Genomic DNA, 26237 nt, shown 5'->3' with positions numbered 1-26237 from the left:
ACCTAACAAGTGCAAGGCCACAGGAAACAAGAGTAGAAAACAGCTGGAGGAGGTTGGGAGGCACAAGAGAATGAATGTATAGTTCTGAATTTTAATAAGCCAGAATCTCAAAATTAGTATTAATGAAGATATGTTCTGAGTACAACTGGGGAGACTAAGTGTACTAGGCAGTAACAGGGTTCAAAAGCAGTCTGAGTATGTCCTGCTAGCAGTCAGATTCACATTAGTACATAGTACACCAAACATTCATTTGTATCTGGGCTGAAAAATGTTTCTTTCTGCACTCAGATAAGATAGGTAAAAACATTTTATGTTGTATGTAAATGCAAGTTAAAGGGTACACTAAAATGTAACCTTTAAACTTCACAATGTAACAGCATACCACTTCCTGTTCAGAGACAGCACTCCAAGATCAATTAATCATGGCTAAGACGAACAAATGGCCAACATTCTTTGTGTTGATGCATTCTCCTCTGTGCTCCCATCTGTCATGAAGACTGTTTAAAAAATCTGAGTTATTAGTCTTTATTGAGGAGTGGATCTGGTTAATATCTCTAAGAATAGAAATCATTCATCCATCCACTATACACTGGTACCTGATAATTCCTACCCCCTATATAAGCTACAGATAACCACTGCCCTAAGACCATCTTGGTAACTATAAATCAAAATGAGTGTGGCTCCCATGCAACTCAGGTTAATTTTTGTTTACAATATACCCACAGAAAATGTTGGTACGACACTTGAGGAGTCCGCTTATAGATTAGTGTAAAGAAAATAAATAAAGTAGTCAAAGTAGAAAGAAACACATCAGTCATACAAAACAAAGTAAAATCTCTCTAATTCATAGTAATGACTAGAAGATTCATTGCTATTATTGAACTTCATCAATACCAAATTTAAGCAAAGACCCTATGTGCACAAAACACAATTCATTTACTTGATAACTATATTGTCTAGGATAAATTGAACTATAAGTCAAAGTATTTGACAAGAACATATCTATAAAAGTTTAAAGGTACTGCATTCAAACTCCAAAGCATTTGTTAATCTTAACAATAAGGAGTACTCCCTTATTTGTGGTGCAAATAAAGTGGTATTAGTAACACAGAAATACGAACATTTCAAATATACTTTGTATTAAATAAGATTAAAATACCACAAAGTAAGTTACAAGCAAATTTAAATTTAAGATTCAACACCAACTGTAAATTTTAGGATTATTAAGATCTTATTACTTACAATTAATACAAAAAAGAAAAATTTTACATTAAATTTTACAATTCCTTTTGTTGTTTACCAAATGCATAAAGAAAAATCTACAGAAAGACAGAGAATTAACAGATAATTGGACATAAGTGCAGGAAGCAGGTCTGGACAAGATCTTGAATCACGTCAGTTTTCTACTCTCTCTGACCAAATGTGTAGGTCAGGCTACGGAAAACAATGTATGGGAAGGAAGAAAGAATAAAAAAATAAAACTAAGCATCCAGGAGGAAGACAGTCACTTTAACTAAAGTACTACTTCCAAAAAGGAGGACTGCATCTCTGAAGCTCTTGTTTTCGCAATTATTTTTAATAAATTAGTGGGAAAAGACAGAAGGAGAAGAAAAGACAGACAGAGGGAGAGGAAAAGAAAAGTGGTGGGGAGGTCCAGAATTTAGGAGATCTCAATTCGTACCACTTACTATTTTCAAATACATTTCTGATGGATTAGGGATTGGACACTGATTGGAGCTTTGTATGCAGAAACTACCTTTCCAATATTTCACGAGAAAATCAATCTCTTACAATCACAACAGGACATTTTAATAAATTGTCACCTCTCTGAAGTTAATTATCATGCTTTAAACAGTCACACAGCAGCTTACTGTGTTCATGCTTCTAATCTATTTAAATATACAGTGAAATAGAATAGTCAAAACTAGCACTAATTCATTTAAATCAGCACTGAACAATTTCTTCAGCTTTGGTGGAATACTGAAGAAATCACAGCAAACTTAACACATTTAATGGAATAATTACAAATTGATTAAAAAAATCACTACTAAATCATACAGTTTTATAGAGAATTTAACAGCTGGTACACAATTATGCACCATACACTGCTCTATCTGAAGTAATTTGCTTTCAATGACAATATTACTCAAGGGAATTATTTTCATCTAAGAATTCATCTGTACAGTTTTCTATATGTCATTGTGAAGAAATATATTTTTCATTATTTTCTTCCAAACTTTTTCTTTTTAAACTATAGCTTTATTCCTATTTCTGAAGCACTAAAGCAGAGACCTTGGGTATATTTAGCCCAAAATGGAAAAAATACATATTTCTTTCAGAGAGTATTAGTAAGTGAAAATGGACAAATGACAGCCTAAGCCCAAGCTAAGTATACTCAAAAGAACAGCACTAACTTTAGGCAAAGTTTCAAAATCAATGGCTTCAATTGGGCTCCCAAATTCTTATATAGGTATCTAGATACTGGCTCAATGATTTCCAGTTGCTATGAATGAAAATAACTGCATTCTTGGTAATTTTTAAAAATTTTTATCAGACAGTTGTGTTAGAATAACTTGCCCGTGGATATAGACATTTATAGTATTTAAGTAAGCATACATGGATATTTTCCTAAAAGACATGTATAGATCAAAAACCAAGTACAATCCTAAAACAGAAACTATTGACTGAAAGTATTTTTCCTGTGTGAATCATGAGGTCAAATAAGTTCATCAGTTCACCACATGGCTTTTCTTGGCGTTCAATCTGTTATTGTTTTTGCATTGTGTATGAGTGTATCACTTAATCAGTAAAGAAGTTGAGCTATTCTGAACACGGAGATTCCACCTGAAGAATCTAATAGTACCAGTAGCTTTATCCTTTCATCATACGCAAGAATCAACAACACGCTTCCATACAAACACCTTGTTTGCTACTTATGTAACAAGAGAAGCTTGACGATAGTTACCTCTCACAGGTCATTAAAGTATTGGAGTGGAAGCCCTCCTACATATTCTTCTCCTACTATAGAAATCAGAAAAGCAATACACTTCTAAAAGTTTAATTTTCATCACACTAAAATAAAGCAAAAGAATTACCTCTGTAAGCAGCATCCCCTGCAAGCCTGACACGTGCAACAACAAAAAGCATCCTTAGAATCACATGAAAGCAACAGCTTGCTTTTTTTCTTTATGCACAGCTTTCGAAGAAAAGCAAGGTAGCAGGCGCACTGTTCCCTTTCAGCTGCGATTTTCATAAAATGAAAACCCTTTCACTAGACAGTATCAGTCTTTATCTGGAAACTCACCTGTGAAACCATATTCTTTTTGCAGATGCTCCCAAGGAAATACTGGATTTTAATTGCAGGCATGTTTATGAGAGAAATGTATATCCTTCAGGTATATAACAGAGATAAAACTCCTTCAAATGGAAACCAGTCTCTGATTTTCTACCTCTATTATGTGATTTCAGCAAAAGAATATTATTTCTCCTATGTTACAGTGTATCTTACAGTAAATGCTTCATAAGATTTGCAGAACTCCAGCTAGGAAATCCGATTTCAGGACAAAATATAAGTCAGTGAAAAATGTTTTTCATTTGAATTGCAATAGAATCTATATTATTGATTCTAGTTTGCTAGAGTACAATACGATTTATGTTATACTTTCAGAAGTGCTATTTATGTATTGTAACTCTTAAGACCTTCTCTGTTTAATTCCCAGAAAATAAGTAGTCTTTCATAATTAACATCATAAAATGTTACACCACCACACTAGAAACACTACAGTTAATAGTTCTGAATGAAAGTGATGTCTCTACATTGTTTTCAAATGCTTTTAAGCAATACTAATTTGGTAGATTAGGTCTTTTTTCAGGTTTGTTCATGATATGGAGATTGTGACATGGATATAAATTACTTAGAAAGTAAAAAAAAAACTTAAACCCGTTTTTGTTGCTTAAAAATATATATTTACAGTGTTTAAAAATTCTGTATCTGTTCCCATCACTTTGTTTCTAAAATTGCTTTATGCTGCTTTTATCATCTTCAATAGAAAAAGGGTGAGAGTGCCAGGATCAAGACCTCAGATATGCTAATAAGGATGTTTCTATAAAATTACTTAGCTGAAAATGGGGGATTTCAGAATCCATCTAATTAGGAAAATAACTAGGTGATGGTTATTTAAAGTGACATATTTTGATGGTCAAAAACAACAAAAACAAAAACAACAAAAAAAACCAAAACCCACATTATATCATACTTACATGACTGAAAAGGGACAGGTTAAAAAAAATCCCAGAACAACAGGAAGTAAGTAACGTCATTTACAAAACTACAGATAGCATGCAAAAAAAGCCTAATAAGCAACTCAACTATGCCCAGTGCATAGCGCAGTTATTTTAAATAATATATACCAGTATTTTACTTGTCTCTTGGCATACAAAATGATGAAATATACCTGTTATTAGATCCAGGAATGCTTCCTAGTACTCTGTTCTAGATGCATGCCATGGCTATATCCTGAAGCCCTATCAAATTCAAACATGGGTGAGCTCCTGTGTGCTGTCCTCCAAGGAAAGAAAACACAGGCAGGGAGGCTGCGGGCTAGGCAAGCATGATGCAGCAAGTCCCTCAACCTAACTGCCCAGGGGCAGAATCCTGAGGTAGATCCAAATATGTCATCTGTATACAGCAACAACACACAAGACAGCATTCAGTTTGATTTTACTAAAGATATATGCCCTGCGTCATTTCTTCAATAGAAAGCAACATCCAGAGTATTTCAATTAATATTTAGGTATTAATAACTTACTTTTATTTCCAACCAAGGCCACAAGTGGCTGCGTTTCTGATTCTTCATTCACTTTTTTTACTGCATTATACCAGTCTTCTAAATTTTCAAAACTCTGGCCATTGGTAATATCATAAACCAAGAGAATACCCTAAATAAAAAGATACATTTAAAATGTTACAGGTTATAAAAATACTTGAACATGGTCAAATTTGCACCAGTCTAAATTATTGTTACCATAAAACAGAGCATTAACAAATAACAGCATTGTCTCTTTCGAGGAATAATCAAAGGAATTGTAAGTTTCTGTAATAAACACATTTTATTACAGTATTTATCCTGCATTCCATATGTTCTAAATTCAGATGCTGACTGAACTACAACAGCATAAAAAAGTGGCAATTCAGTAAAGAGCATTAATAGTTACATTAGAAATATTCCAAACTGCATATGCTTTACAAAAAAAAAAAAAAACCGAAACAAAAAACACCAAACACCACAAAAAGCATTTCACACTAATAGTGAGACAAAAATCACATGGGAGAAGGATTTTTATTTTAGCTAATTGTATTTGTAGTTTCAATGTTCCCTTTTTTTTTTTTTTAAAAAAAAAAATGGAAAAAGAAAAGCAGTTAAATCATACATTTCTGCACATTGTCTGACTGTTGTATCTCTGCTCTCCTTTGGGAAGAAAGGCCAGATCCCTTCCTTCACCGTTCTGTAGAAGACAAGCAAGAAGTACTGGCAAGCTTTAAACTTTTGAAGTACAAACTAAAAACATGGTCAGAAGTCAAAAAGAAGGGAGTCTCATGTATTTCAGAAGTTTTGCGCCAGGCTAAAAGTAGCAAATACTCAAAACAGACATTACTGAGGATTCCTCAGAGCTAATATCCAATATTATAAACCACAGCCTATTAACAGCTCAAATGACCCATTCTTCCCTCCATAATTCTAAGATCAGCTCTCACAAATCATTCTCCTCTAAATTATTGAGTCTTCTGCCTCTGCTTTCCACGACACCCTAATAAGGTATCTTGTAAATGAGGAATAAAGTCAGAATTGGCTTCTACAACTGCATACAGTTACTCACATGAGAGTTTCGCAAATATTTTAAGAAAACTGACACAATGTATATAAAATTAGCTGGTTCAATGACCCACTGTCAACAGAAAGCATTTTTTTCAAATCAAGCTTTTTAGGCATTTGTCTGGGCCCAGCTTTACTTGATAGTTTCATGAGGAGTGTCTTAGATTATAAAATAGAGTGCACCCTTACAAAATTCATTTCAAAGATGACAACAAACTGGTAGAGACTGAAAGATTATTTAAGAAGAGTTTAGATTATGTGATGAGAAACAATCTAAAAATAATAGGATGCAATTCAATAAGAACCGTGACAAGTTCAAAGGAAGCAATAATCTACTGCACAATAGGAAACATCTGGCTTTGTAGCAAGTACTATACAACAGGATCAAGAGCTGCAGTACATCACAGTTGAATATGTCAAGCTTATTTTGTGCCAAAAAGGCAAGTATCACACTGGTATGAAACATTCCAGGTGAAATAATGCATCCAGCTTTGGACACTGAATGTGATTTTTTACTGCATTCAGTATCTAAAACTGGATGCATTATTTCACCTTGAATGGACTAGAGGTAACAATATCAGAGGCCATGATTGACATCAGGAAACTGAAAAAACTGCACTGTTTCAACAAACACAAGACTGATGGCAGGCATGATGATGCTGGTAAAAGTTTCAAAAGAGAACAGGAGTTATCTTTTTATACGCTTTTATACATACTTTGCAGATGACACTAAACTGGGAGGAGCAGCCTCCCAGTCCAGGTCTGAGGGCAGGGCTACCATTCAGATGTATGTAGACATGCTCAAGGAACAGGTGAACAAGAACCTTTCAACATTCACAAAGATAAATGCTAAGCCTTGAGGTGGGGAAGAAGAAACAGTACAGGCCGAGTGGGACAAACTGGCTGAGGAGCAACTGACAATGAACTTCAGGCCTTGGTAGACAGCAAGCCAAATATGAGCCAGCAATGTTCTTTGGTAGCAAGTATGGCCAACATGATCCTAGTCTCTATTAGCAGAAGCAAAGCCACTAGACAAAGGGATCTATTCCTTTCTACTCAGCACTTGTTAGGTCATATCTAAAGTAATACATCCAGTCCTGGGCCACTCAAGACATCAGTAAACTAGTGTAAGTTCAGCAGAGGGCCACCAAGATGATGACAGGCTGAAACACTTGTCCTATGAGGAAAAGCTGAGGGAACCAGAATTCTTCAGCATGGAGAGGAGGCGGCCCTGGAATGACCTACATGCAGCCTTCTCGTACCCATGAGGAAGCTATGAAGGAGGTGGAGTCAGGCTCTTCACAGCAGTGCATGACAGGAGAATGAAACACAACAGGACAAAGTGGAATCAAGAGAAATTTGAATTAGAGAAACGGAAAAGCTTTTACACCATGAGGAGAATCAAGCAGTGGAATAGGGTGCCCAAAGAAGTTGCTCAGACTCCAAGAATGAAGAATGAATTTTACAAGAATGAACTGGATAAAGCCTTGAGCAACCTAGTCCCATCTCACAGCTGATCCTACTTTGAGCAGGTTTTCACTAGAAACCTCCAGGGATCCCTTCCACCCTGAACTTTCTTACAATTCTGTGATCAATAGCAAGGGTACATACTAAAAACCAACATGTAGACAGTAAGAATAGTAAAGCTCTAAAATATACCACCTTCAAGGATTTCTCAAGGTTGATAAAAATGAAATAGACATTACACACGTATAGCTTCAGAGGAGGGCAACAGATCCTATTGAGATCCCTTCAATTCCCATTTCCCTAGGATAGCAATACAATTCTATCATTTTTCCTCCAATGCCTTCAACTCCTTGGCAGAATGAGTTCTTGTTCCTTATATTTCTGTGGCTACTATTGATTTCTGAGGAGCAGCCTTCACCAATTTCTTCAAGGAAATTAAGAATCATTACACCCATCTTTTCCCTTGCTATCTTTCCTCCTTTGCTTTACTAATCAAACCTAATATTAAACATCCACTTCCGTCTTCCAACTTTTGTACATTTACTTCTTAATATCTTACATGTCAGTTAACTTCTGACTATTTTTAAAACTACCCAAATGCCTGTGCATACATGTATTTGTCTTTCATAATGTAAGTTTTGCTCTAGGAAAGACATACTGATGTTATTAAACACTCAGTGGAAAAGAAACTCAAACTGAAGGACAGGTATTGTAAGGGATACAAATAAACCAGACACACAGCCGGAAGTTGTAAATGAGAAAGAGCACACGGCATGCTTCTTTCACCAGCTTGCAAAAAAAGCAGAGCAGATTATCTAAACCATCTTCAGCACTGAAGAGTTTAATCAGAGTTAGATGTAAGACAAACTTAGTAAGACTCTTTATTAGCATATATGGTTGAATAGTATTTAAGGTTGGCTAACTCTGTTTCTAACTAATTCTTCATTAAAATTCTACTCTGTTACATGTCTTCTAGCCAACTGCTGCCTACCTACACCTTAGGAAGAAAGAGTATCCATGGTGGATTTACTGTGAAAGAAATCATTGAACAAAGTTCATAACTAGAGGTCACCTAGCTTCTTTTTCATCCCCTTCTCCATGAACTAAACATTGCCTTTAAAGCATATTGTTTTCTTCACAATTTTTCAAAAATCTTGTCAATATTTGCCATACTTAAGAAACAAAGATAACAGAGATGACATCTTAGAAACACACAAAAAAAGCAGCATGGCATCTAGCTCATAAAGGATACTTCTTGCTTAAATTTTTGCCACAACAGCACTCTATAAGCAACTTAGCATGATATTTATAATTAATTAAGAACTAGTCATAACTCCATAGCTAAAATTTATTTCACTTTTTTTATTTAACATAGAAATCCCATCACTGCTTTTACAGAAATACATGATATTTTCCACAAACTTACAGTACATGAAGTACATAAGTAGATAGTATGAAAGCTGTTATTTCCCTATTATGCTTGAGGAGTTAAGGTGGAAAATTAACACCAGCCTTTTTACACAAAAGTAGCACATTTCCCTGCCATGAAAAAGGTTTGAAACATATGGAGAACACCACACTGAGAACAGCACATTAATTCTCAAGTCTCCAGGAATGTGGCAAAGAGTCCCTGCTTGCATAATTGCACTCTAGTAAGAGAGACATTCTGCCTACATTAGCGTATATGTGAGTGCCTTTTGTTTTGGAATGAGAGTATTTTCAAAAATAGGTCACTGGAAACTGAGAATATTGCAGAAATTATATGCTGGTCTCTGAAGAAGGTAGAGTCTCGAGTACTCTTATTCTGTTAACAAGTGGATTTACGTGTGGTAGCGTATGCCACCTCTTAAAGATACTTTAAATAAGATGTGTGGGTAGGGGTAGTAATTACAGGTAAGAGATGGGAGTGGTTCTGAAATATTTACCATGAAAACAGCAGCAGAACTGCTACAATGGAAGTGTTGTAACCAGACAATATATTCACACTAGACAATCAACATTTAAAAGGTATCAAGTTTATGTAAAGATTTTTCAGAATAAAAGAAAACTAAAAAAAAACCACTAATTAAAACCATATATTTTCTTCTTAAGGTTTATCCTCAGCTGCTCTCATTCCATGACAGACTTTAGTATGAGGGAACTAAATTAACTTTCAAATTTTCATGCATAGTCATTAAATATGTCAGTCCAAAATACTAGCATACTTTTTCTAGTCAGAGAATATTCATTTTAGCAAAGAGTAACTTCATTATATCTTCCAGAAATACTGTTTTTACAGGTGAAAACAGTTTACAGTCTATATATGCTTAACCACTGTTATCTTTGCCGATACTGAGGACATGGTCACTCAAATGCAATTGAGTTACCATAACCAAATGAGCTACTGTCTACCAGCTCAGCTATGATAACTGATTACATGATTACTCTTAGCCTCTCTCAATTCCGAGATAAATGTGTCAGTTTTAATCAACACTGACAGAAAGCTGTTTATTAGCACCTTTCATTTATAAAGATCAAAGAGCTCTTTTTACCCCAAGACTGCAGAGTTCTTCTGACCCATCACTGAAAATCAACTACCAAGATGGGATGCAGGAAGTATATTGTTCTGAATGAGCAACATGAGAAGAAAAAAAAACAGGGGGGGAGGGAGAAATAAAGGAAATGCTTCAGGACAGCAAGTGAACTGCAATTTCTCCAACGGCAATCATGCAAGCAAATTGACTAAAGAGGTTCCCATCCTCTAATCTGGCACTCTTCTTTTAAAACATGGCACAAGAAATCAGGGGCCTCAGTCAAAAAAGGCACCTTAGCAGTAACTTCATCAAAAGATCTATACTAGAAAATTGATTCAGCTCTCATTCAAAGAGAAGGAAATCTCCAGTAGCAAGGTTTGTGGGAAAGTATAGATGGATGCTTCACTAACTTCCCCTGGTATCCTGATCAAATTTCAACTGAGATCAAGTGAACAACAGATGTGCTATTAAGATAACATTTTCAGTCACTGTAGATTCTCAAAACTTCCATCTCCAGCTGGTCTTAGTATTTTATAAGTAGGTCTACCATAAATTTGGATTTCTAAGCAAAATAACAAGTATTCATCCACTTGTGATTTCTGAATATCATGGTGATCAGCCAGGTGAAGTCTATCAAAGGCTGTGGGCATCTGCAAATACTTGATAAAAGCATAATGCATACATAGGCACACTGCAAGCTATTCTACAAATGTACTTTAAATTTGAATTATTTAGATTTGGAGAATATATGCAGAGGAACACAATTTCTGCAACAGATCCAAATCATCTAGTCTATGTGTCCGTGTACAGCTTGTGTGCTTTACAAACAAGATGCTTAAAATCCCAGTTGCACCACACACATTGACCAAGTGCAACACAACATAGGAACACATACTACTTTTGTAGCAACCTTCACTAGAATTACTCCAATATTTTAAAAGCTTTCTTGATTGGGGAACACAAAACTAAACACAATACTCAAAATATAGCTGCAAAAATGTCAGAGGTTGAAAATCACTTTCTTTGATTTGCCTACTTCATTCTTACTAATGCAGCCCAGCATTCAGTTAGCTTTCACTGTTGCAAGGGTGCATTGCTGACTCCCATTCAACTCTTCTTTTTTTTCCACTAGCACCCTCACCTTCTCCTCTCCAAAATCATTTTGCAGAATGACTGAGGTTGGAAGGGACCTCTAGAGGTCATTCGGTCCAACATCTCTGTTCAAGCAGTGTCATCTAAAGCCAGCTGTCCAGGACCATGTCCAGATGGCTTTGAGTATCTCTGAGGATGGAGACTCCACAACCTCACTGGGCAACCTGTGCCAGTGCTCAAACACCCTCAGAGTAATAAAGTGTTTCCTGATGTTCAGAAAGAACCTCCTATGTTTTAGTTTGTTCCCTTTGTCTTTGGTCCTGTCACCGAGTACCACTCAGTGTACAACCTGTACTTCTGCACAACCTGCTTTCATTGATAAGATCCCCCTGACCCTTCTCTTCCTGAGGCTGAAGACTCTCAGCACCCTCAGACTTTCATCACAGAGGAGATGCTCCAGTCCATTAATCAGCTTTGTGCCCTTCAATGGATGCTATCCAGTTGATTTCTCAACAGTTGATTTCCAGCCTGCATAAGGTTATTCTGTCCCAGCTGCAGGACTTTTCATTTGTCTTTTGAACTTCACAAGGTTTCTGTTTGTCCTTTCCTTCAGTTGGTCATGGCCTCTTTCAATAGCAGCCCTACCCTCCAGCACAATAACCATTCCTCCATGACTTGCTGCCATTGCACAATGTTTTGTTCCATTGTTCAAAGAATTAATAAAAGACATGACACCAGTACCAACCCCTAAGGAATACAACTCATAAGCAGGCACCAATAAGACATTAAGCTATGGACCATCTTCCTTTAAGTCCAACTGCCCATTCAGCTTTCAGTCATGTTATCGTCTGCCCATCCAGACTGTACCTCTACATTTTGTCTGCAATAATATTACGGGAGATTATGTCAAAGGCCTTTCTGAAGTCAAGGTAAATGACATCCACTGCTGTCCTCTCCACAGAGCCAATGATCTAACCACAGAAGGCAATCAAGTTGGTTGGGCACAATTTAACCTTGCTAATTCCACACTAGCTCTTCCCAATTACTTTCTTGCTGCTTTGCTGTTCATTCACAGGAATTTTTATACATTCTTAAAAGGATTCTTTCTAAATCCTCCTACTTGTTCTACTTTATTTTTCTTCTTTTTCTTCTAAAAAGCTACAGATGTGCAATATGAAAAAAGCTTTTGCCTAGAAATAAGCTGAAAGCAGTGCCTTTCCAATCTGTTAATGGTGTTCCAAGAATAGATGAAAATAAAGTTTTATGTGTCTTTAGCAGGTGCTGTTACAAAGTAATAGAAAAGTGTGTTACAAGTCAGCTTTGATGATAAGAAACCTATTACAGACATTTGCAATACATGCCAACAACGGGAGAGAGAATAGCCATTAGTTCATGAAAAAAACCAAAACGGTTACAATGAGGGTTGGGGGAGGACTAAAGGAGAAGAGACTGGATGTAGGGTTTTTTGTTAATGTGCTCGAAATGACTAAAAATCAAACTTTTGTAACTTTAGGCTTACTGATATCAACTTTTTCACTACTTTGGGCCACTGGTATTAACTTTTTGACCTGCTATTGTTGATAAGAAACTCTTAAGTTTATCACCAAATTCAACATAGAGAAAGTTAATAGCCTTTTATTTCCTTTATTGAGTTTACTTTGGGCATATGGCAACAATTTGTGATTAATCAAATTCCGTCTGACATGGAAGCCACTTTCTCCTGTTGCTTGGTAGATTTTTAACAGGGCAAAATGTGGTTTTTTTATTCAAAAATAAGTAAATGCTAGAAAACAGATGTAAAACATTCAGCCATTTTTTGAAAGCGACAGAATGTTAAACTGAGAAGTTTGCCTTTATCCTATTAACTAATAAATACTAATCTCCTTAATTAGCCATTCCTGTGCTGTACTTATTAGTACAAAGTTTCTATCCAAAAAGTTCTAGGATTCCATATTCCTATTGCTTAAAGCATCAGTGGAAAAAAAACAGATGTGTTTACTTTCTTTTAAGATAAGTACAATAAAACACATTATGCCTATTGTTCTCATTATAAACTCCAAATTAAAGAACAGAGTACATTTTAGTATAACTCATGTTAAGAAGTTTGGCATATAGTACATCATTCTAAATCATCTCATAACTCAGGATACTGTTAAAATATTTAGCTCTTACTTAATCCTACCATTCAGTTTAAGTTGCTTAGTTAACCTCAAGATAAAATTAATTTTCATTGGATGGAAGTTCTGCAAAAATATTTAGCTACCTGGTTGCCTCCTTTTGTTTGCCCTCTTATAACCCCAGTTTCATGTATGAGTTTAACGGTGTAGGATTGCTCTTAATTTCCTCCTTCTACTTTTTCCCCCCAGGAGGCATCTGTTCTAAAAGCAGTCACTGTATCTACCATGCGGATATCCAAATAGCCTTTACTATTTACTGTGATTGCTTTTCTTAACTCAAGACACAAAACATGGAAGCGTACATCTGTTCTTGAGAGTTATTCCGATCTATAAATGCACGCTCTTGCTTTGCTTTTTAAGTCAGCTCTAAAGTATTAACTACTACCAAAATTTGACTTGTGTTTTTATATCAATTAAGTTTAAGCAGAGATTCAACATTTTTGAGACTTACAAAACAACCACTTGTACGATATGCAAAATTCTAAGAACAAAGTTTCAATGAATTTTATGTAATTGTTATAGATACAATTCTCAACATTTATACTGTACCTGAGCTCCATAAATATATTTATCGAGCATTTTGCCTCCTATTGTTTGTCCCCCTACATCCCACACTTGAAGAGTAACATTCAAATTTCCTGAAAAAGAAAATCATACAGATATTGTGTAACCTGGAAAAATTGGATACAAATAAAATTAAAGATACATTATCACAGCATAGAATACAGCTCTAGCACATCAACAGCAATAGCTTTTTACAATTATACAATAAACAGTAACGAAATTTCAACAAAAAGGTGAGTGTATCATTTGGGAAAAATTCACTTGTGTCCAGTTAAGTCATTAAGATGCAGTAAAAATATAGCTAGATATTAACATATTTAATATTAACAGACAATAATTGGAATTGCATAAAGTACAACATTCCTGACTAGAAATTATATAACATACTTCACTGAAGAAACACATCGAACTATACAGAGAAAGTTCTGTAACGCAGTACTTGGAATCAGCAATACAATTAATGCAAACTTAACCACATTATTTCATACTCTGAATGAAATACTCTTCCCTACCCCTCCTCCAAATTCTCTTTACAAATCTAGAAGCAGAAAAATCTTCATAGAAACTACATTTTGGTAGTGAGCTCTTACTGCTATACAATTAAAGAAATGTATAGTTGACATTAAAAAACGGAAATCATGACACACACATAAATTAAGGATGCAAACTATGATTATTTCCTCCACCTACCACCTCAAAGCAGGCAACTAAATTGGTTATTATTTACATAATTTCGTCTTTGAAAAATCTACACCAAGAACAGATCTTTCTACTCTAAAGTCTTTAAACTATGCTGAAACTGTTGATAGGCTTTCAGAAACTATGTAACAAAAAAATCAGTGTAAATACAGAAGATTTAATATCCTACAAGTCATACATATTCTGCAAGCTAACAACTCAGAAACTCACAGACTAAACATACACACAGCACAGTATGTCACCACATGCATACAAACATATTAAAGAATAATTCTGCATGGTGAGAACTGTTTTCAAAGCTGTGCTGATTATCCGGAAGCACCAAATTCTAATGCAGTAAGGGTCTGATGAAAACTTTTATAATCTCCATACAACTCACATGGCTTACATGTTAACAACATTTTTACATACTCACAAATGCTCATAACTGTCTATTACTTTTATTGCTAGATTTAAAAAAAATTACAACAAATTCCACATCATAACAATTGAGAGTCTAGTGAAAAAGAACACATTATTTTGGGCTGCTAAGAAACATATACTCTTAATTCAACTATGTTATGTTACTAACAACCCTATTTTACAAAATGTGGTCTATTCAGCCATCGGTTTATAACAAACACACATTAGTTTTGCAAGAGAGCTGTACGTTATATGCAAGTTACGCTCCATGGAAATATATTCCAGCGCACAATGATCATAAAGAGCAAATTAGAACTATATTGCTCAATATATGCTACTTGTGGTATTAACTATACCACTTTATATTTTTATGACACATCTCGCTTTAATCTGGTTAAAAGCGCAGATTTCCTAAATAGCTACTTTGATCTCAAATACATAGAGACAAGTGTGAGACAAGCTAGTCACAGTACTTTTAAGCCACAGTGAGCTTTATCGAATATTAAGATAAAGAATTTCTACACGGAGCTTAGTAAATACGCCCTAAACACTCCAGCCAAATAAAAGCAACATTTCACAGAATAAAAAAGCTTATCTGACAATGCATATACTATTTATTAAATAATAATTTTTAAAGCTTAAAAGATATAAGTTACAGCAAATAATGCAAAAAGATCTTCTATTAAGCATCTGCCATGGATAAACTGGTGAATCTGCAGACTGAAGCAACTACGCATCCTCAGTGGGTAAACAAACAATATGCTTAAAAGCCCACCATGCTGCATTATACTACCTCTAACTTGGTTGTATGTATTTTACTGGAAATTTATCATGCCATTCATGCCATCTATTCGAAAAAAAGTTTTATCAATACTATCATTTTCAAACTCAACAATTTTCAGAAATAGTGTGTTCAAAAGCTTCAAAAAGCCTCTGACTTCATTTTTCCTCCTAAGAGGAGTAATCATTCATAGCATACTGGGCTTAGTATCTGCATAACTGTATGAAATAACCTGAGAAACTTTAATGTAGGAAGTTAAAATAAATGGCCTAACACTGACTGTTCAACTTAAAAATCTACTATTATGAAGCATTCATTTTCCTTCACTAAAAGGAAAAAAAAAAGGGGAAAAAAAATTGGAATGTTCATTTGAGGTGAAGTGGAATTAAGACCTCAGTAACTACTGAAATTCAAGCTGATCATCTCCGGTGCAAAATGCTTCATTTTCCCTTCCCCCCCTCCAATTAGGTAATGTAATATTTGCTTTCTGGTCAGATTGTTTTTGAAGGAGAAAGAAGGATCCTAGGATTATTCTGACAGAAGGAAAAACTCCAGACAATTTGCCTAGCAAATATGTAATTAACAACTATGATAGTCGCACATGAAGTTTTCTGCAACAAGTTTGAAATACTCTATTTTTTCATAGATTTAGAGGAACATACAAGCTGGAGAACGACAACAAAACAAAAAAGAAACCATGCACAGTAAGACAGTTCTTAGAAACAAGGTTAACATACCAATAAAAGTAATTGAAGAATCCCAAAAAAGCATTATGTCATGTACTGATAAGAAATAAGAAAACACTAGAATCTCTTCACTCTGCAGAAAATGCACACAAGTGCAAAGTTAAAATAACTGAGGCAACACAGTGCAAGTATCTAGATTATTTCTGCTATGAACTGAAGCCACCGGGCTGAATCAGTAGTAATCCTGTACTTGGTGCATGGGTTAACCTTACTTAAAGTGCTGCACAGTCAAGATGGAACTAAAAACGAGTCTGCCCACTTTTTGCACTGACAACTTGAAAAAAAGTCCTTTTAAAAGAAGAATCCTGTTTACTGGACTGCACCCATAACCCTCCTAAGAGTATTCGACTAAGGCTCTTAAGAATTTCTATCAGCAGACCCTCTGACTAACATACACTATTGGAGCAGTAAAATCTACACTGTGGCTGCATCCAGACTACTCAAGATACTGCACCAGTAGATATACTGAAATTGATCTGCATTTGAAAAAAATATTTAGAGCAAACTTCATGAAGAGAGTTTGTCAACAGTTGAACACTGAAAGTCACATCGTTCAAAATTAACCATTTACTATTTGTATTAAACCACATTGTTTTACAGTGTAAAATATTTACTTTTTACACTGCAAAACTGCATCAGTTACTAAAACAATTGGATACAAATACTATTTTTATTTTTAAAAAGAAAAAAAAAACATAAAAACAGTATTTTATTTTACAAGCTAAAATGCATTTCTAATGTGGCCTAATGTAAACATCTACGCAATTCTAGAAATCAGTAATTCTAACTTCTGAAATCTTTGCTTAAAGAAAAAAAAATCAACTACTGAACCATAGTTACGCAACAATTCTCCTAATAAATAAGAGAAATTGAGGCTTTTTTCCCTACTTACATGCACATTGCAATTACTGTGCAGCGGTATGAATTAATCTTTCAAGTAAACACAGCAGCTCTGCAAATCGAAACTAATCAAAAAGCTAGAAAAATCCATTTATTTAAGTAATGCTTCCCATTGCAATAGTTAGAAATTTTACCTCCCTCCCTCTTATTCCCTACCATCAGTTCAACTTACCTGTAAGACACAGAAATCCATATATACCTAAGCACACATATAGGCACAGGCAAAACCAGAATGACAATCTACAGAAAAATGCTTCTTCCTGAATATGAATATATTCCACAAACATTACTATTTTGTTAATTATAAATACAGAGAACAGATGTACAGATTTTGTTGCTTTGGTGCTATCTTCATCTAAATTCTGATTTTATTACAAAATAAACTAGAAGAAAGTAAAACATGAACGAATCAATAGTTGATAATTTTCCAGATTTTGTGCTTAACAAGAATATTTGGAATCCCAGTAATGTACTAATAGCTTCTGTATGTTTAACAGCTGGGAAAAAACCTTGCAAAATACAAGTTCCCAGCATGCACACTGCATGATTTGTGTACACATTCCACTTGCAAGTACTGCTGTTAAGTATTATGCACACTGGTATTTTTAAAGGCATGAGCAGGACAATAAAAAAAATATTCTGTTGATTTTATGGAGAAATAAGCACTGAAATATGGTACTTTATCACTCACCAGATACTAAAAAAAGCACAGCAAAATGGCCAAACCAAAACAGTGAATGCAGGAGTAGTCTGAAAAGATTATTCTGTTTCACTTAAGAAAATATACAAACATTATCAAGAAATTATTGGCAATATCATTTTGGCAAAATATGTTAAAGAACTGTATACATTTTCGTATAACTTCAGGTTATAGATAAAATGCTTCATTTCTGGGTTTGCTTCCCTTCGTGCCCTCCACAAGGAAAAAAGACAGAACTACAGAACTTGCATTAACTTTATCAAATCTCACAACTTTTAAAAACTATATATACTTTTTCCAACTTTTTCTGACTTTTGAAGTCAGAATACATTTAATGAAATAATTTCATACTTGGAAATTGAGCAACCACAAATCTATGCAGACTTATTTCAAACCCCAATTGTTCAGAGACAAACTTCTACCAGCAACTATTCTTTTTTAATTATTTCCTTTGCATTTTCTATACAGTGTGCTGCAACTGGCATCTAAATAGTTTCTTTGCAGTCGTGAAGTGAAACATCTTGAATGCTGAAACTGTATTTTTATGAGTGCCAAGGGACCCTAAATTTTAGTGGTCTATTAAATGCCAGCAATTTCATGCTGCCTTGCATAAAACAGCATTCACATATTAGAGCACTGCGATTACATAGCTGCATTATGCTTCTCTCACACAACTCAAATACAAGTTGTGTATTTCATTTTAAAAAAACCTATTTCTTTCAAAACACATATACTTTTTTCAATTAATACATTTAAAGTTCCATTTCATTGTTGTATGTTACACTATCCACATGGAGAGTGAGTACACTCAAGTAGAGATAATAAAAATCACAAATTCCTTTTGTTTGAATTCAGTGTTTTACTTATATCTTTAAGTTACAAATGCATAACCCTTTGTCACCTGGCAAGAACATACTAACAAAACTTCCTCTGAATAATCCAATTTATTTTGCCATAGAAAGCACTGTACTAAGTTTCTTTAGTAGACATTATACTGAAGAATCTTCCTGCAAGTCTTACAGCTGCCCAACATTTCAGTGTTAGTTTTTATTCTCTTACCTGGCAATATTATCCTTTTCAAGAAGAAGTCCAGTCCTATGGTTTGTTTATACTGTTTTCCAAATGTTTCTTGGGCAAAACGTGTAGCTAAGGATGTCTAAAACAGAACAATATCAAATTAAGTTGTAATTTTAAACAGCAGAAAACTTGATGTTAAACCAGAAGTATGAAATACAGTTAAGTACTTTTTAATTCAATGTATGCTAACAGTGTTCATGGACTTGGATGCACAAGCATTCCAGTCAGCTTCAACATAATAAGAGGAAGAGGCAAAGGCTATTAATTTATGCAAAAATAAGCAAGGTGCATATTTCCTTTGTATTTCAAAGATGCTGTGATAATCATATTACAAAATAATACACAGATTCAAATGAGTTATCATTAGTAGGCTCAAACTGACACCAATCTAAGTGACACTATCCACACCTGAAGAGCTTATTATTATTTTTTTAAAGCGTTCATTTCCAAAACAAGGGTCCTTTCCTGGTACAGAATACAATGATCCCAAACCAACTTTCTGGGAAGGGACAGATATCTGCACAGTGCAGAGTCCTACAGGGGTTCTAAAGTGTGGCAGATTCCTGCCACTGTACATGGAAGTTTCAGGACCAGGGATTACATGACATCTACGATAGGAAGAGTACTTTCTTGTATGCAATAAAAATCTAAACTCATGTTAAGTATGCACACTTGCAGAATCCTTCCTTTAAGCTGCACTTTGGAATCTTATTTCTTCATTTTATGTTTTGTGGTTTTATGCAAGTAGACCAATACACTGCTGACCTAATAAAGAACCAGCTTTTACTACATACTGCTAAAAAGATACACAACTAACCCGCAAAAACTACTAAAGTGAGGCATTTATACTCTTCCGCTAGCAATTTAAGTTATCCATGCAACACCAAAAAAAAAAAAAAAGAAGAAAGCCCCACGAACTAAGGTTAAAAATAAAGGAAAGGAGAAAAGATAAGTGCAATAAAAAAGAATACAAAAGTTTGTATTGTGGAAAAAATTAAATACCATATTAAAAATTAATGTCACATAGCTAAAATACATCCTACATCAAATTAGTGGATCTTACAAATCTCTTGTTGACATGACATCTGCAAATACAAAAATAAAATAATTGCAGTAAAAAAAAAATCTAAATACACTTTTACATATATGGGAGGGAAGCCTAACAGTCTCACAAAACTCTTACACTGTCTGAGAAAACTCAAAATGGACAAGAAAGAATTCTTTCTGTCAGCTTTCCATTCATCAAGACCCGAAGAAATTAGTCACACCAATTGTTATTAGAAATTGCTGTTAGATTACCTTTAGTTAAAAATGCAACCACAAAGTAATGCAAATGGTTCTGAAAAATGAGAACAGGCAAGTTCTATTGATAGAACAGTTTTAACAAAGATCTAAATTATGCTAATAACGTCAAATGTACACAGGAAGAAAATATAACTTACTCTTTTATTGCATGAAAGCATGATCACCAGAGCTCCAGCATTAAAGCTCTAGCATGAATAGGCAAACATTTATTAAAGTATTAAAATACCCGTAAAGTTCAAGATTTACTGTTTTGTTGTTTCTATACTACATTTATATTCCTATTATTGTCATATATATTTTACACATTATATTTTTCTATCAGAAGATATGTTTAGGAAGTAATCAAAAAAATCAACTAAAGACTACAGCAACATTTTCATTTACTTCACTGAACTCAAGCCTCAAGAGGATTACAAATAAATACACAAATAAGGAAAAACAAAAACGAGTAAACTAGAAATAGCATGATTATGCTTATATATTTATATCACTATGGAAAGGCTGAAGAACACAGAAGATCAATCATTAAAATATTCTTCTGCCTACAGCTATGTGACAGTAACACTAACAACGTGCACAAAATAAAATTCAATAAAGATTTAGACTATAGCACTAAAAAAATCAGTAGAACTGATTATTTTAATCACAATAGTTAGCACGTCAAGATTACAAAGTCATTATTTTTAATTTGTCATGACCTTGAAGATGTAGGTAAGAATAGGAACACTGCAGGAATACATCATACACTCTTCTCCTTTAAATTTTCCTTTTTGGAAAAGTAACCAGTACCCAGAGTAGAGATTAATACATCATCTGACTACATCATAGTATTCTGTATTCTCCAACACACCGATTCAGATCCCCATTAAACAAGCAACCACTCCCTTCTTCTTTTAAGGGTTCAGTAAATATTAGCTTTATCACTCTGTGACACTCAATATTCCCTGAGGGATTCTAGAGGTGTTAGTGAAAATAAACAACATGCATTCAATTAACAGCCAACCAATACGAGCAGCAAGTAATCAACAGCATGGCAGAGTTCTTTTAAACAGTTTTCCTCTACTATGCTCTTGAATGCAGAGGAATTTTTAGCAGAAAATACTGACTAACTCCTTTTTAATTTTTTTTCTACTAAATGTTAGAGCTCAAGAAAGGTGTGTGATTACCAGACTAGTTCTCTATTCAGAGAACAAGCATTTATCCACAAAATACTAAGAGCAACAGTTAAAACTTCTCCACAACAGTAAACATAGAAGTTGTCAATGCATATTCAAGTACCTCTACAATGCAAATATTCCTTTCAGTCCTGAAATTGTGCTCTGCCATGCTTGCCGTAAGACATTCCACATGACATTTTTGCCCATAAGAATATGTTCAGTACACTCAATGTAAAAAATATCAAATCAAAGTTAAATAATGGTTTGGCGTAACTGTAGCTGTATAAAACAAATCAGTGATCAGTGACCATTTTTAAAAAAAATTATGCTCCATTCATAAAACTTCAGCCATTAATCTGGAGATCGGAGGACAGTATGATAGCGAGCAGGACTTGTCCTCCACATCTCTATTAAGACAACCAGGCCACCAATATTCATAGCAGACATTCCATTACACCCAGTTTGGCAGGTTTAAACATTTGTCTTAAATAATGCAAATGTTTCTATGCTGTTCTAAATAGCAATACACTATTGAAGATTGGTGTTTCAAACAGAAAAAATATCTTTGGGTTCTAACACACAGCAATCAAGACACCAGCAAAAAATAATGCATAAAAATTACAGTACTCCAAGTGCAAAATACAATGGGATATTTGGGAAGGTGTTTTGGAAACAAACAAGGATGCAATTAAACCTCAAAGGCAAGGCAAGACATTTTCTTGCTTCTATTTTTCATTGTCAACACATCACAGTATAAACTTCTGACGTGCTGCTTCTAAACATCTATACATTAATAAACAGAAAAAAACAAACAATATTTATTAAATAAATTGAGAAGTCACTAAGTTGAAATAAATTGAAAGTCAAAAGGAACAAGCACTGATAACCAGCTCTAACTGACACTGACCACTTACCAGGACAACACAGAAACTTGTAGAGAACCCTGCCAATGACAATTCTTTGAGTAAAATCCTATAGAAGAAAACTTTCAGAAAGCAATGCCAACACATAGCATCATAGTTGTAAAAAAGAAAAACTAACACCAAAATTCAGTGGGATGCAAGTACAGAGTTCTGAAGCCACGAATTTCCATTCACATGCCACCTTTCCCAGTCAACTGAGAATCCACCTTCCAAAAAGCAACACTTGCCTATCCCTTCCCTCACTCCCTTGGAGAACCTCAATGGTTCTCCAGGCACAATAACATCCACCCCTCAATGATGTCCTAGCCCTACTGGCAAGAATTTTAAGACAATAAAATGAAAGTAAACACTAGGCTAAATAACTAAATGCCTTAAACTAGCACAAAAACACGTAACTGTCCAACACATAGAATTTCTCACTGAAAACAGTCTAGCATGAGGGGGGTGGGAGAACGTGTTTTGAAAACAAATGAAGCAGTTCTGTCATCTGAGGCTGATGTCTTTCCTCCCCGCGTCTAACTACTGATGAAACTTTGCTCATTGAAAGAGAAAATTATCAAGATTTTTTGACATTGGACATGCATTTACGAAGTTAGGCCAATCTGCACAGGACGCTTGATGCAATTTTCCATTTACAAGACTGAACAGAGAATGTTTTTGTCAAGATTGATGAAGTTTTTGAGCCCATGTGTAACAACAGGATCTGGAATTGGCACAATGCTTAAAAATCTGACATCCTAAAAAATCCTAAAGCAAATAGGACACCACTGTATACCAATTCCTGCAAGTTCCCACACCAGGTCAAGCATTCACTCTCATTACCCATTGTTAAGAGGAGAAAGAAAAAGGGAGGATGTTTCTGCTGCCAGACTTCAGTCCCAGTTGCAGCAGACAGGAGACAGAGCCTCAGCTGCTGCACTCCTCTCACACAACTATTTTCCAGTACCAAACCTCCCATGAATAGCTCCAAGATTTGCTTCCAGAAGCCCAAAACCTCTTTTCAACAGTAGCAAATAAGAGTAGTTCTAGCTCAAATCAGCATCATTATATACTTCAGTGTTAAGTCAATCTGTGCATAGCAAGAGATGTATCTGGATCATAATGTCATGGTTTTCAATCCATACTAGTACTGCTGGTTTACATTAATGGAAAAATCATTTTGGCTCAGGAAGAGTGGATTGATTTAAAACCTAGATGCATAAGGCTGTTGAGTATATACATGTTCCCTCAGTAATTCAAATCAAAGAGCCAACTGCTATTAATAACTGCTGATTGTTTTCATCTCACATTGCCCCCATTCCCAATTTCTTTTCAGGTTGTTTTCCTAGTTTGTCTAGTTCATTACAATTGTCTATTATTATCTTCTTACTAACCAATCTTGCCTTCCTTCATTTTTCTCTTCAACCATTTACCGTTTCCTTACCATCTTTATTTTACCCTAATACTTTTTCAGATTTTACTCTGTCTCACTCTTCTCATTCCTTCTTCCATTTTTACTCTTCTCTCCTTAGAGCTTGCTCCAGCAGTGCTTATTCCTACCCTTAAAATTCTAAGTATCCAATTATTCATTCAGCCACCACAAAACAATTCTATTACCTCACGGATAGAGCGATTCCCAGGTAGTGGAAACACAAACATTACCCCTAGCTTGAACTGACACTGATCTCTTTTCAAACTGCTACCAACCCTTCCACAGAACCTAAATGTCATTGCTTCTAAACAATGGGTGAGGAAAAAGAAATAAAGTTTTCACCTTTAGCCAGCTGATTCACATATTTTTTTTCCTCTGGAGAAATGAAGACCAGATGGCCCCAGGTGGCCAAAAGGGCCACCTTTTATTTTATTTTATTTTTTGGCTGGGGGAAGCACTGGAAAGAAGTCAAATGTGAACATCTGACGCTAAACACACGATGCAACATTTAAAATATATATTCCATTATTTCCTACACTGCTCCTCTCTGATGGTCCCAGTGACAGACCAAGAGAAAAACCAATGTCTTGCACAGTAAATGAGAGGCTAAGTATGCATATGAGACCAGCTGTGAACCAGATGTGAGAGGCAGGCTATTTAGCGTTGAAAACATATAGATACACGTTTCAACAAGTAAGCAGAATGAGTCACTAACAAAGGAGAGGAACCTCAACAATTTAATCTTTCGAGGTGCTTGAAATAGCACTAGGGACATCGTATCCTTCCATTCCATGACCTAATCGCTTCTTTATTTTTACAACATCTTACAATAAATCTACTATTGCAAGTGTTTGCTGCTAGGCCATCAGGATGGCTGGAAGAAGCCTCTATTACAGCATCATCTAGGGGGGACAGGAGGAAAAGCAGCCCACCATAGCACAGCTGCTGCTCATGCAAAATAAACTGCACTTGAAGCACAGGATTCCTAGAGCCAGCAGGATATTTCAGTGACTGGCAGGTCCTGTGTGAGAGGTTATACATCAAAACTCAAGAACACTTGAAAATCCATGTTTGGTGAGAGGTCCTGCCACAAGGTGCTAAACAGCAGTAGTGAAAGGATTCCTCAGTTCAAATGGAAAACTCCTGGGAAACGCTACCAGTGAAACAGCACTTCAGCTGTCAATCCTGTGCATTTATTATGCTCTCATCACATCACTGCTTGGAATTGCCCATCTACTGACTCAGATGATTACAATACCACTTCAGACGGAGTTTAGAATCACTGGAGACAAAACCAGCTTTGTTTCTCCACAGAGCTCTGCAAAAGTGAGCGAAACCATGCACGTACTTTCACTAAGAGCTTATTTCTATTAATGGCAGGCAGTTCATTTAAACCATCTTTAGTATTTCTACTTTTCATCTTAACTGTGAGGCAAGCAGACTTTCTGCATTCCCATGTTTTCAAGTTAATGAGAGAAAAAAACCTGTATTCTTCAAATATACAATAAAATTACTGTTTTAGTGTGTATCTCACAAAAGGATTCAGGCTACATATTGCAATAGATACGATCACACATGTAAGTAAAGGTCAGCGACTGTTTCCATGGGTAAGCAAGCATCTTTCGCTTTGGTCTCTATCAAAATTTCTCTTTGAAAAAGACATGTAGAACTTGTTTATAAACAAACTGCTTACAAATAGTACTTATGTTTATTACAGATGGGGGGGGGAAGTCACAAACAAAAACTAAATTGACCCAGAAGCTTCCTTCCAAACCCTGAAACAGTAACTCAAACAGATGCAAACTGCTCTATCCACCTCAGGAGGTGATTAGCTCTGAAGACTAAATGAAGGGAGCCTGGAGACCCAAGCAACCTGCCCTGCACGTTGTTTCGGCGGGAACCACGAATTCAGGTGCTCGGCCCCAACCCCAGCCCTTCCCGGGCACTGCCAGCCCCTAGGCACAACCTCGGGCTATTCCAGCAGCCCTAGCTGAGCGATTTCCCCTCACCAATACGCGGTCTCCAGCGCACGGCGATCGGTGGGAAACGCCAAACCAGGCAGCACCACAGTAATTACGTTATTAGTCGCTCCTTTTATTAAGGCTCTGGAAAATTAGCTTAACGTCGTGTACGTCTGTTTGATAACTAAGCCTTTTCGGGTGCCGCAAGGGTACGGAACCCCCCCTCGTCAGGGGGTCTCGCTGCCAAGCACGGAGCGAGGGTCCCCGGCGAAAAGCCCGCCTCTGCCTGCCGGCCGGGGAGCAATGGTGGCCTGTCCCAGCTCTCCGTTGTGCTACCGCTCCATACAAGCGGGGCAGACAACAGTGAGGGAAGAAATGCAAGAGCTGGGGAGGAAGGGGGAGCAGTCAGCCTGCGTCACGCCGCCCAGTATCGCGACAACGGCCCCGCGATAAACTGGAAGCCGCTACGGGCTGCTCCCTACTCTGAAG

The 26237-nt window shown here is 35.8% G+C and overlaps 1 protein-coding gene across 1 annotated transcript in view; it reads right to left on the bottom strand.

The window, feature by feature from the left end:
- Positions 1 to 26237, bottom strand: part of RAB28 (RAB28, member RAS oncogene family) — a 64693-nt gene that overhangs the window by 38288 nt on the left and 168 nt on the right. Inside the window, exons 2-4 of the mRNA XM_010190671.1 lie at positions 18974 to 19070; positions 13672 to 13760; positions 4809 to 4938 (exon numbers count right to left, since the gene is read on the bottom strand). Of these exons, the coding sequence (XP_010188973.1) occupies positions 4809 to 4938; positions 13672 to 13760; positions 18974 to 19070 (316 nt within the window). The remainder of the gene's footprint in view (positions 1 to 4808; positions 4939 to 13671; positions 13761 to 18973; positions 19071 to 26237) is intronic.

This window comes from Mesitornis unicolor, unplaced genomic scaffold (assembly GCF_000695765.1).
Source record: "Mesitornis unicolor isolate BGI_N332 unplaced genomic scaffold, ASM69576v1 scaffold22370, whole genome shotgun sequence".
NCBI classification, from domain to species: Eukaryota; Metazoa; Chordata; class Aves; order Mesitornithiformes; family Mesitornithidae; genus Mesitornis; species Mesitornis unicolor.
The sequence above is the reverse complement of the archived record's forward strand: the minus strand, read 5'-3'. Positions and strand labels throughout refer to the sequence as shown.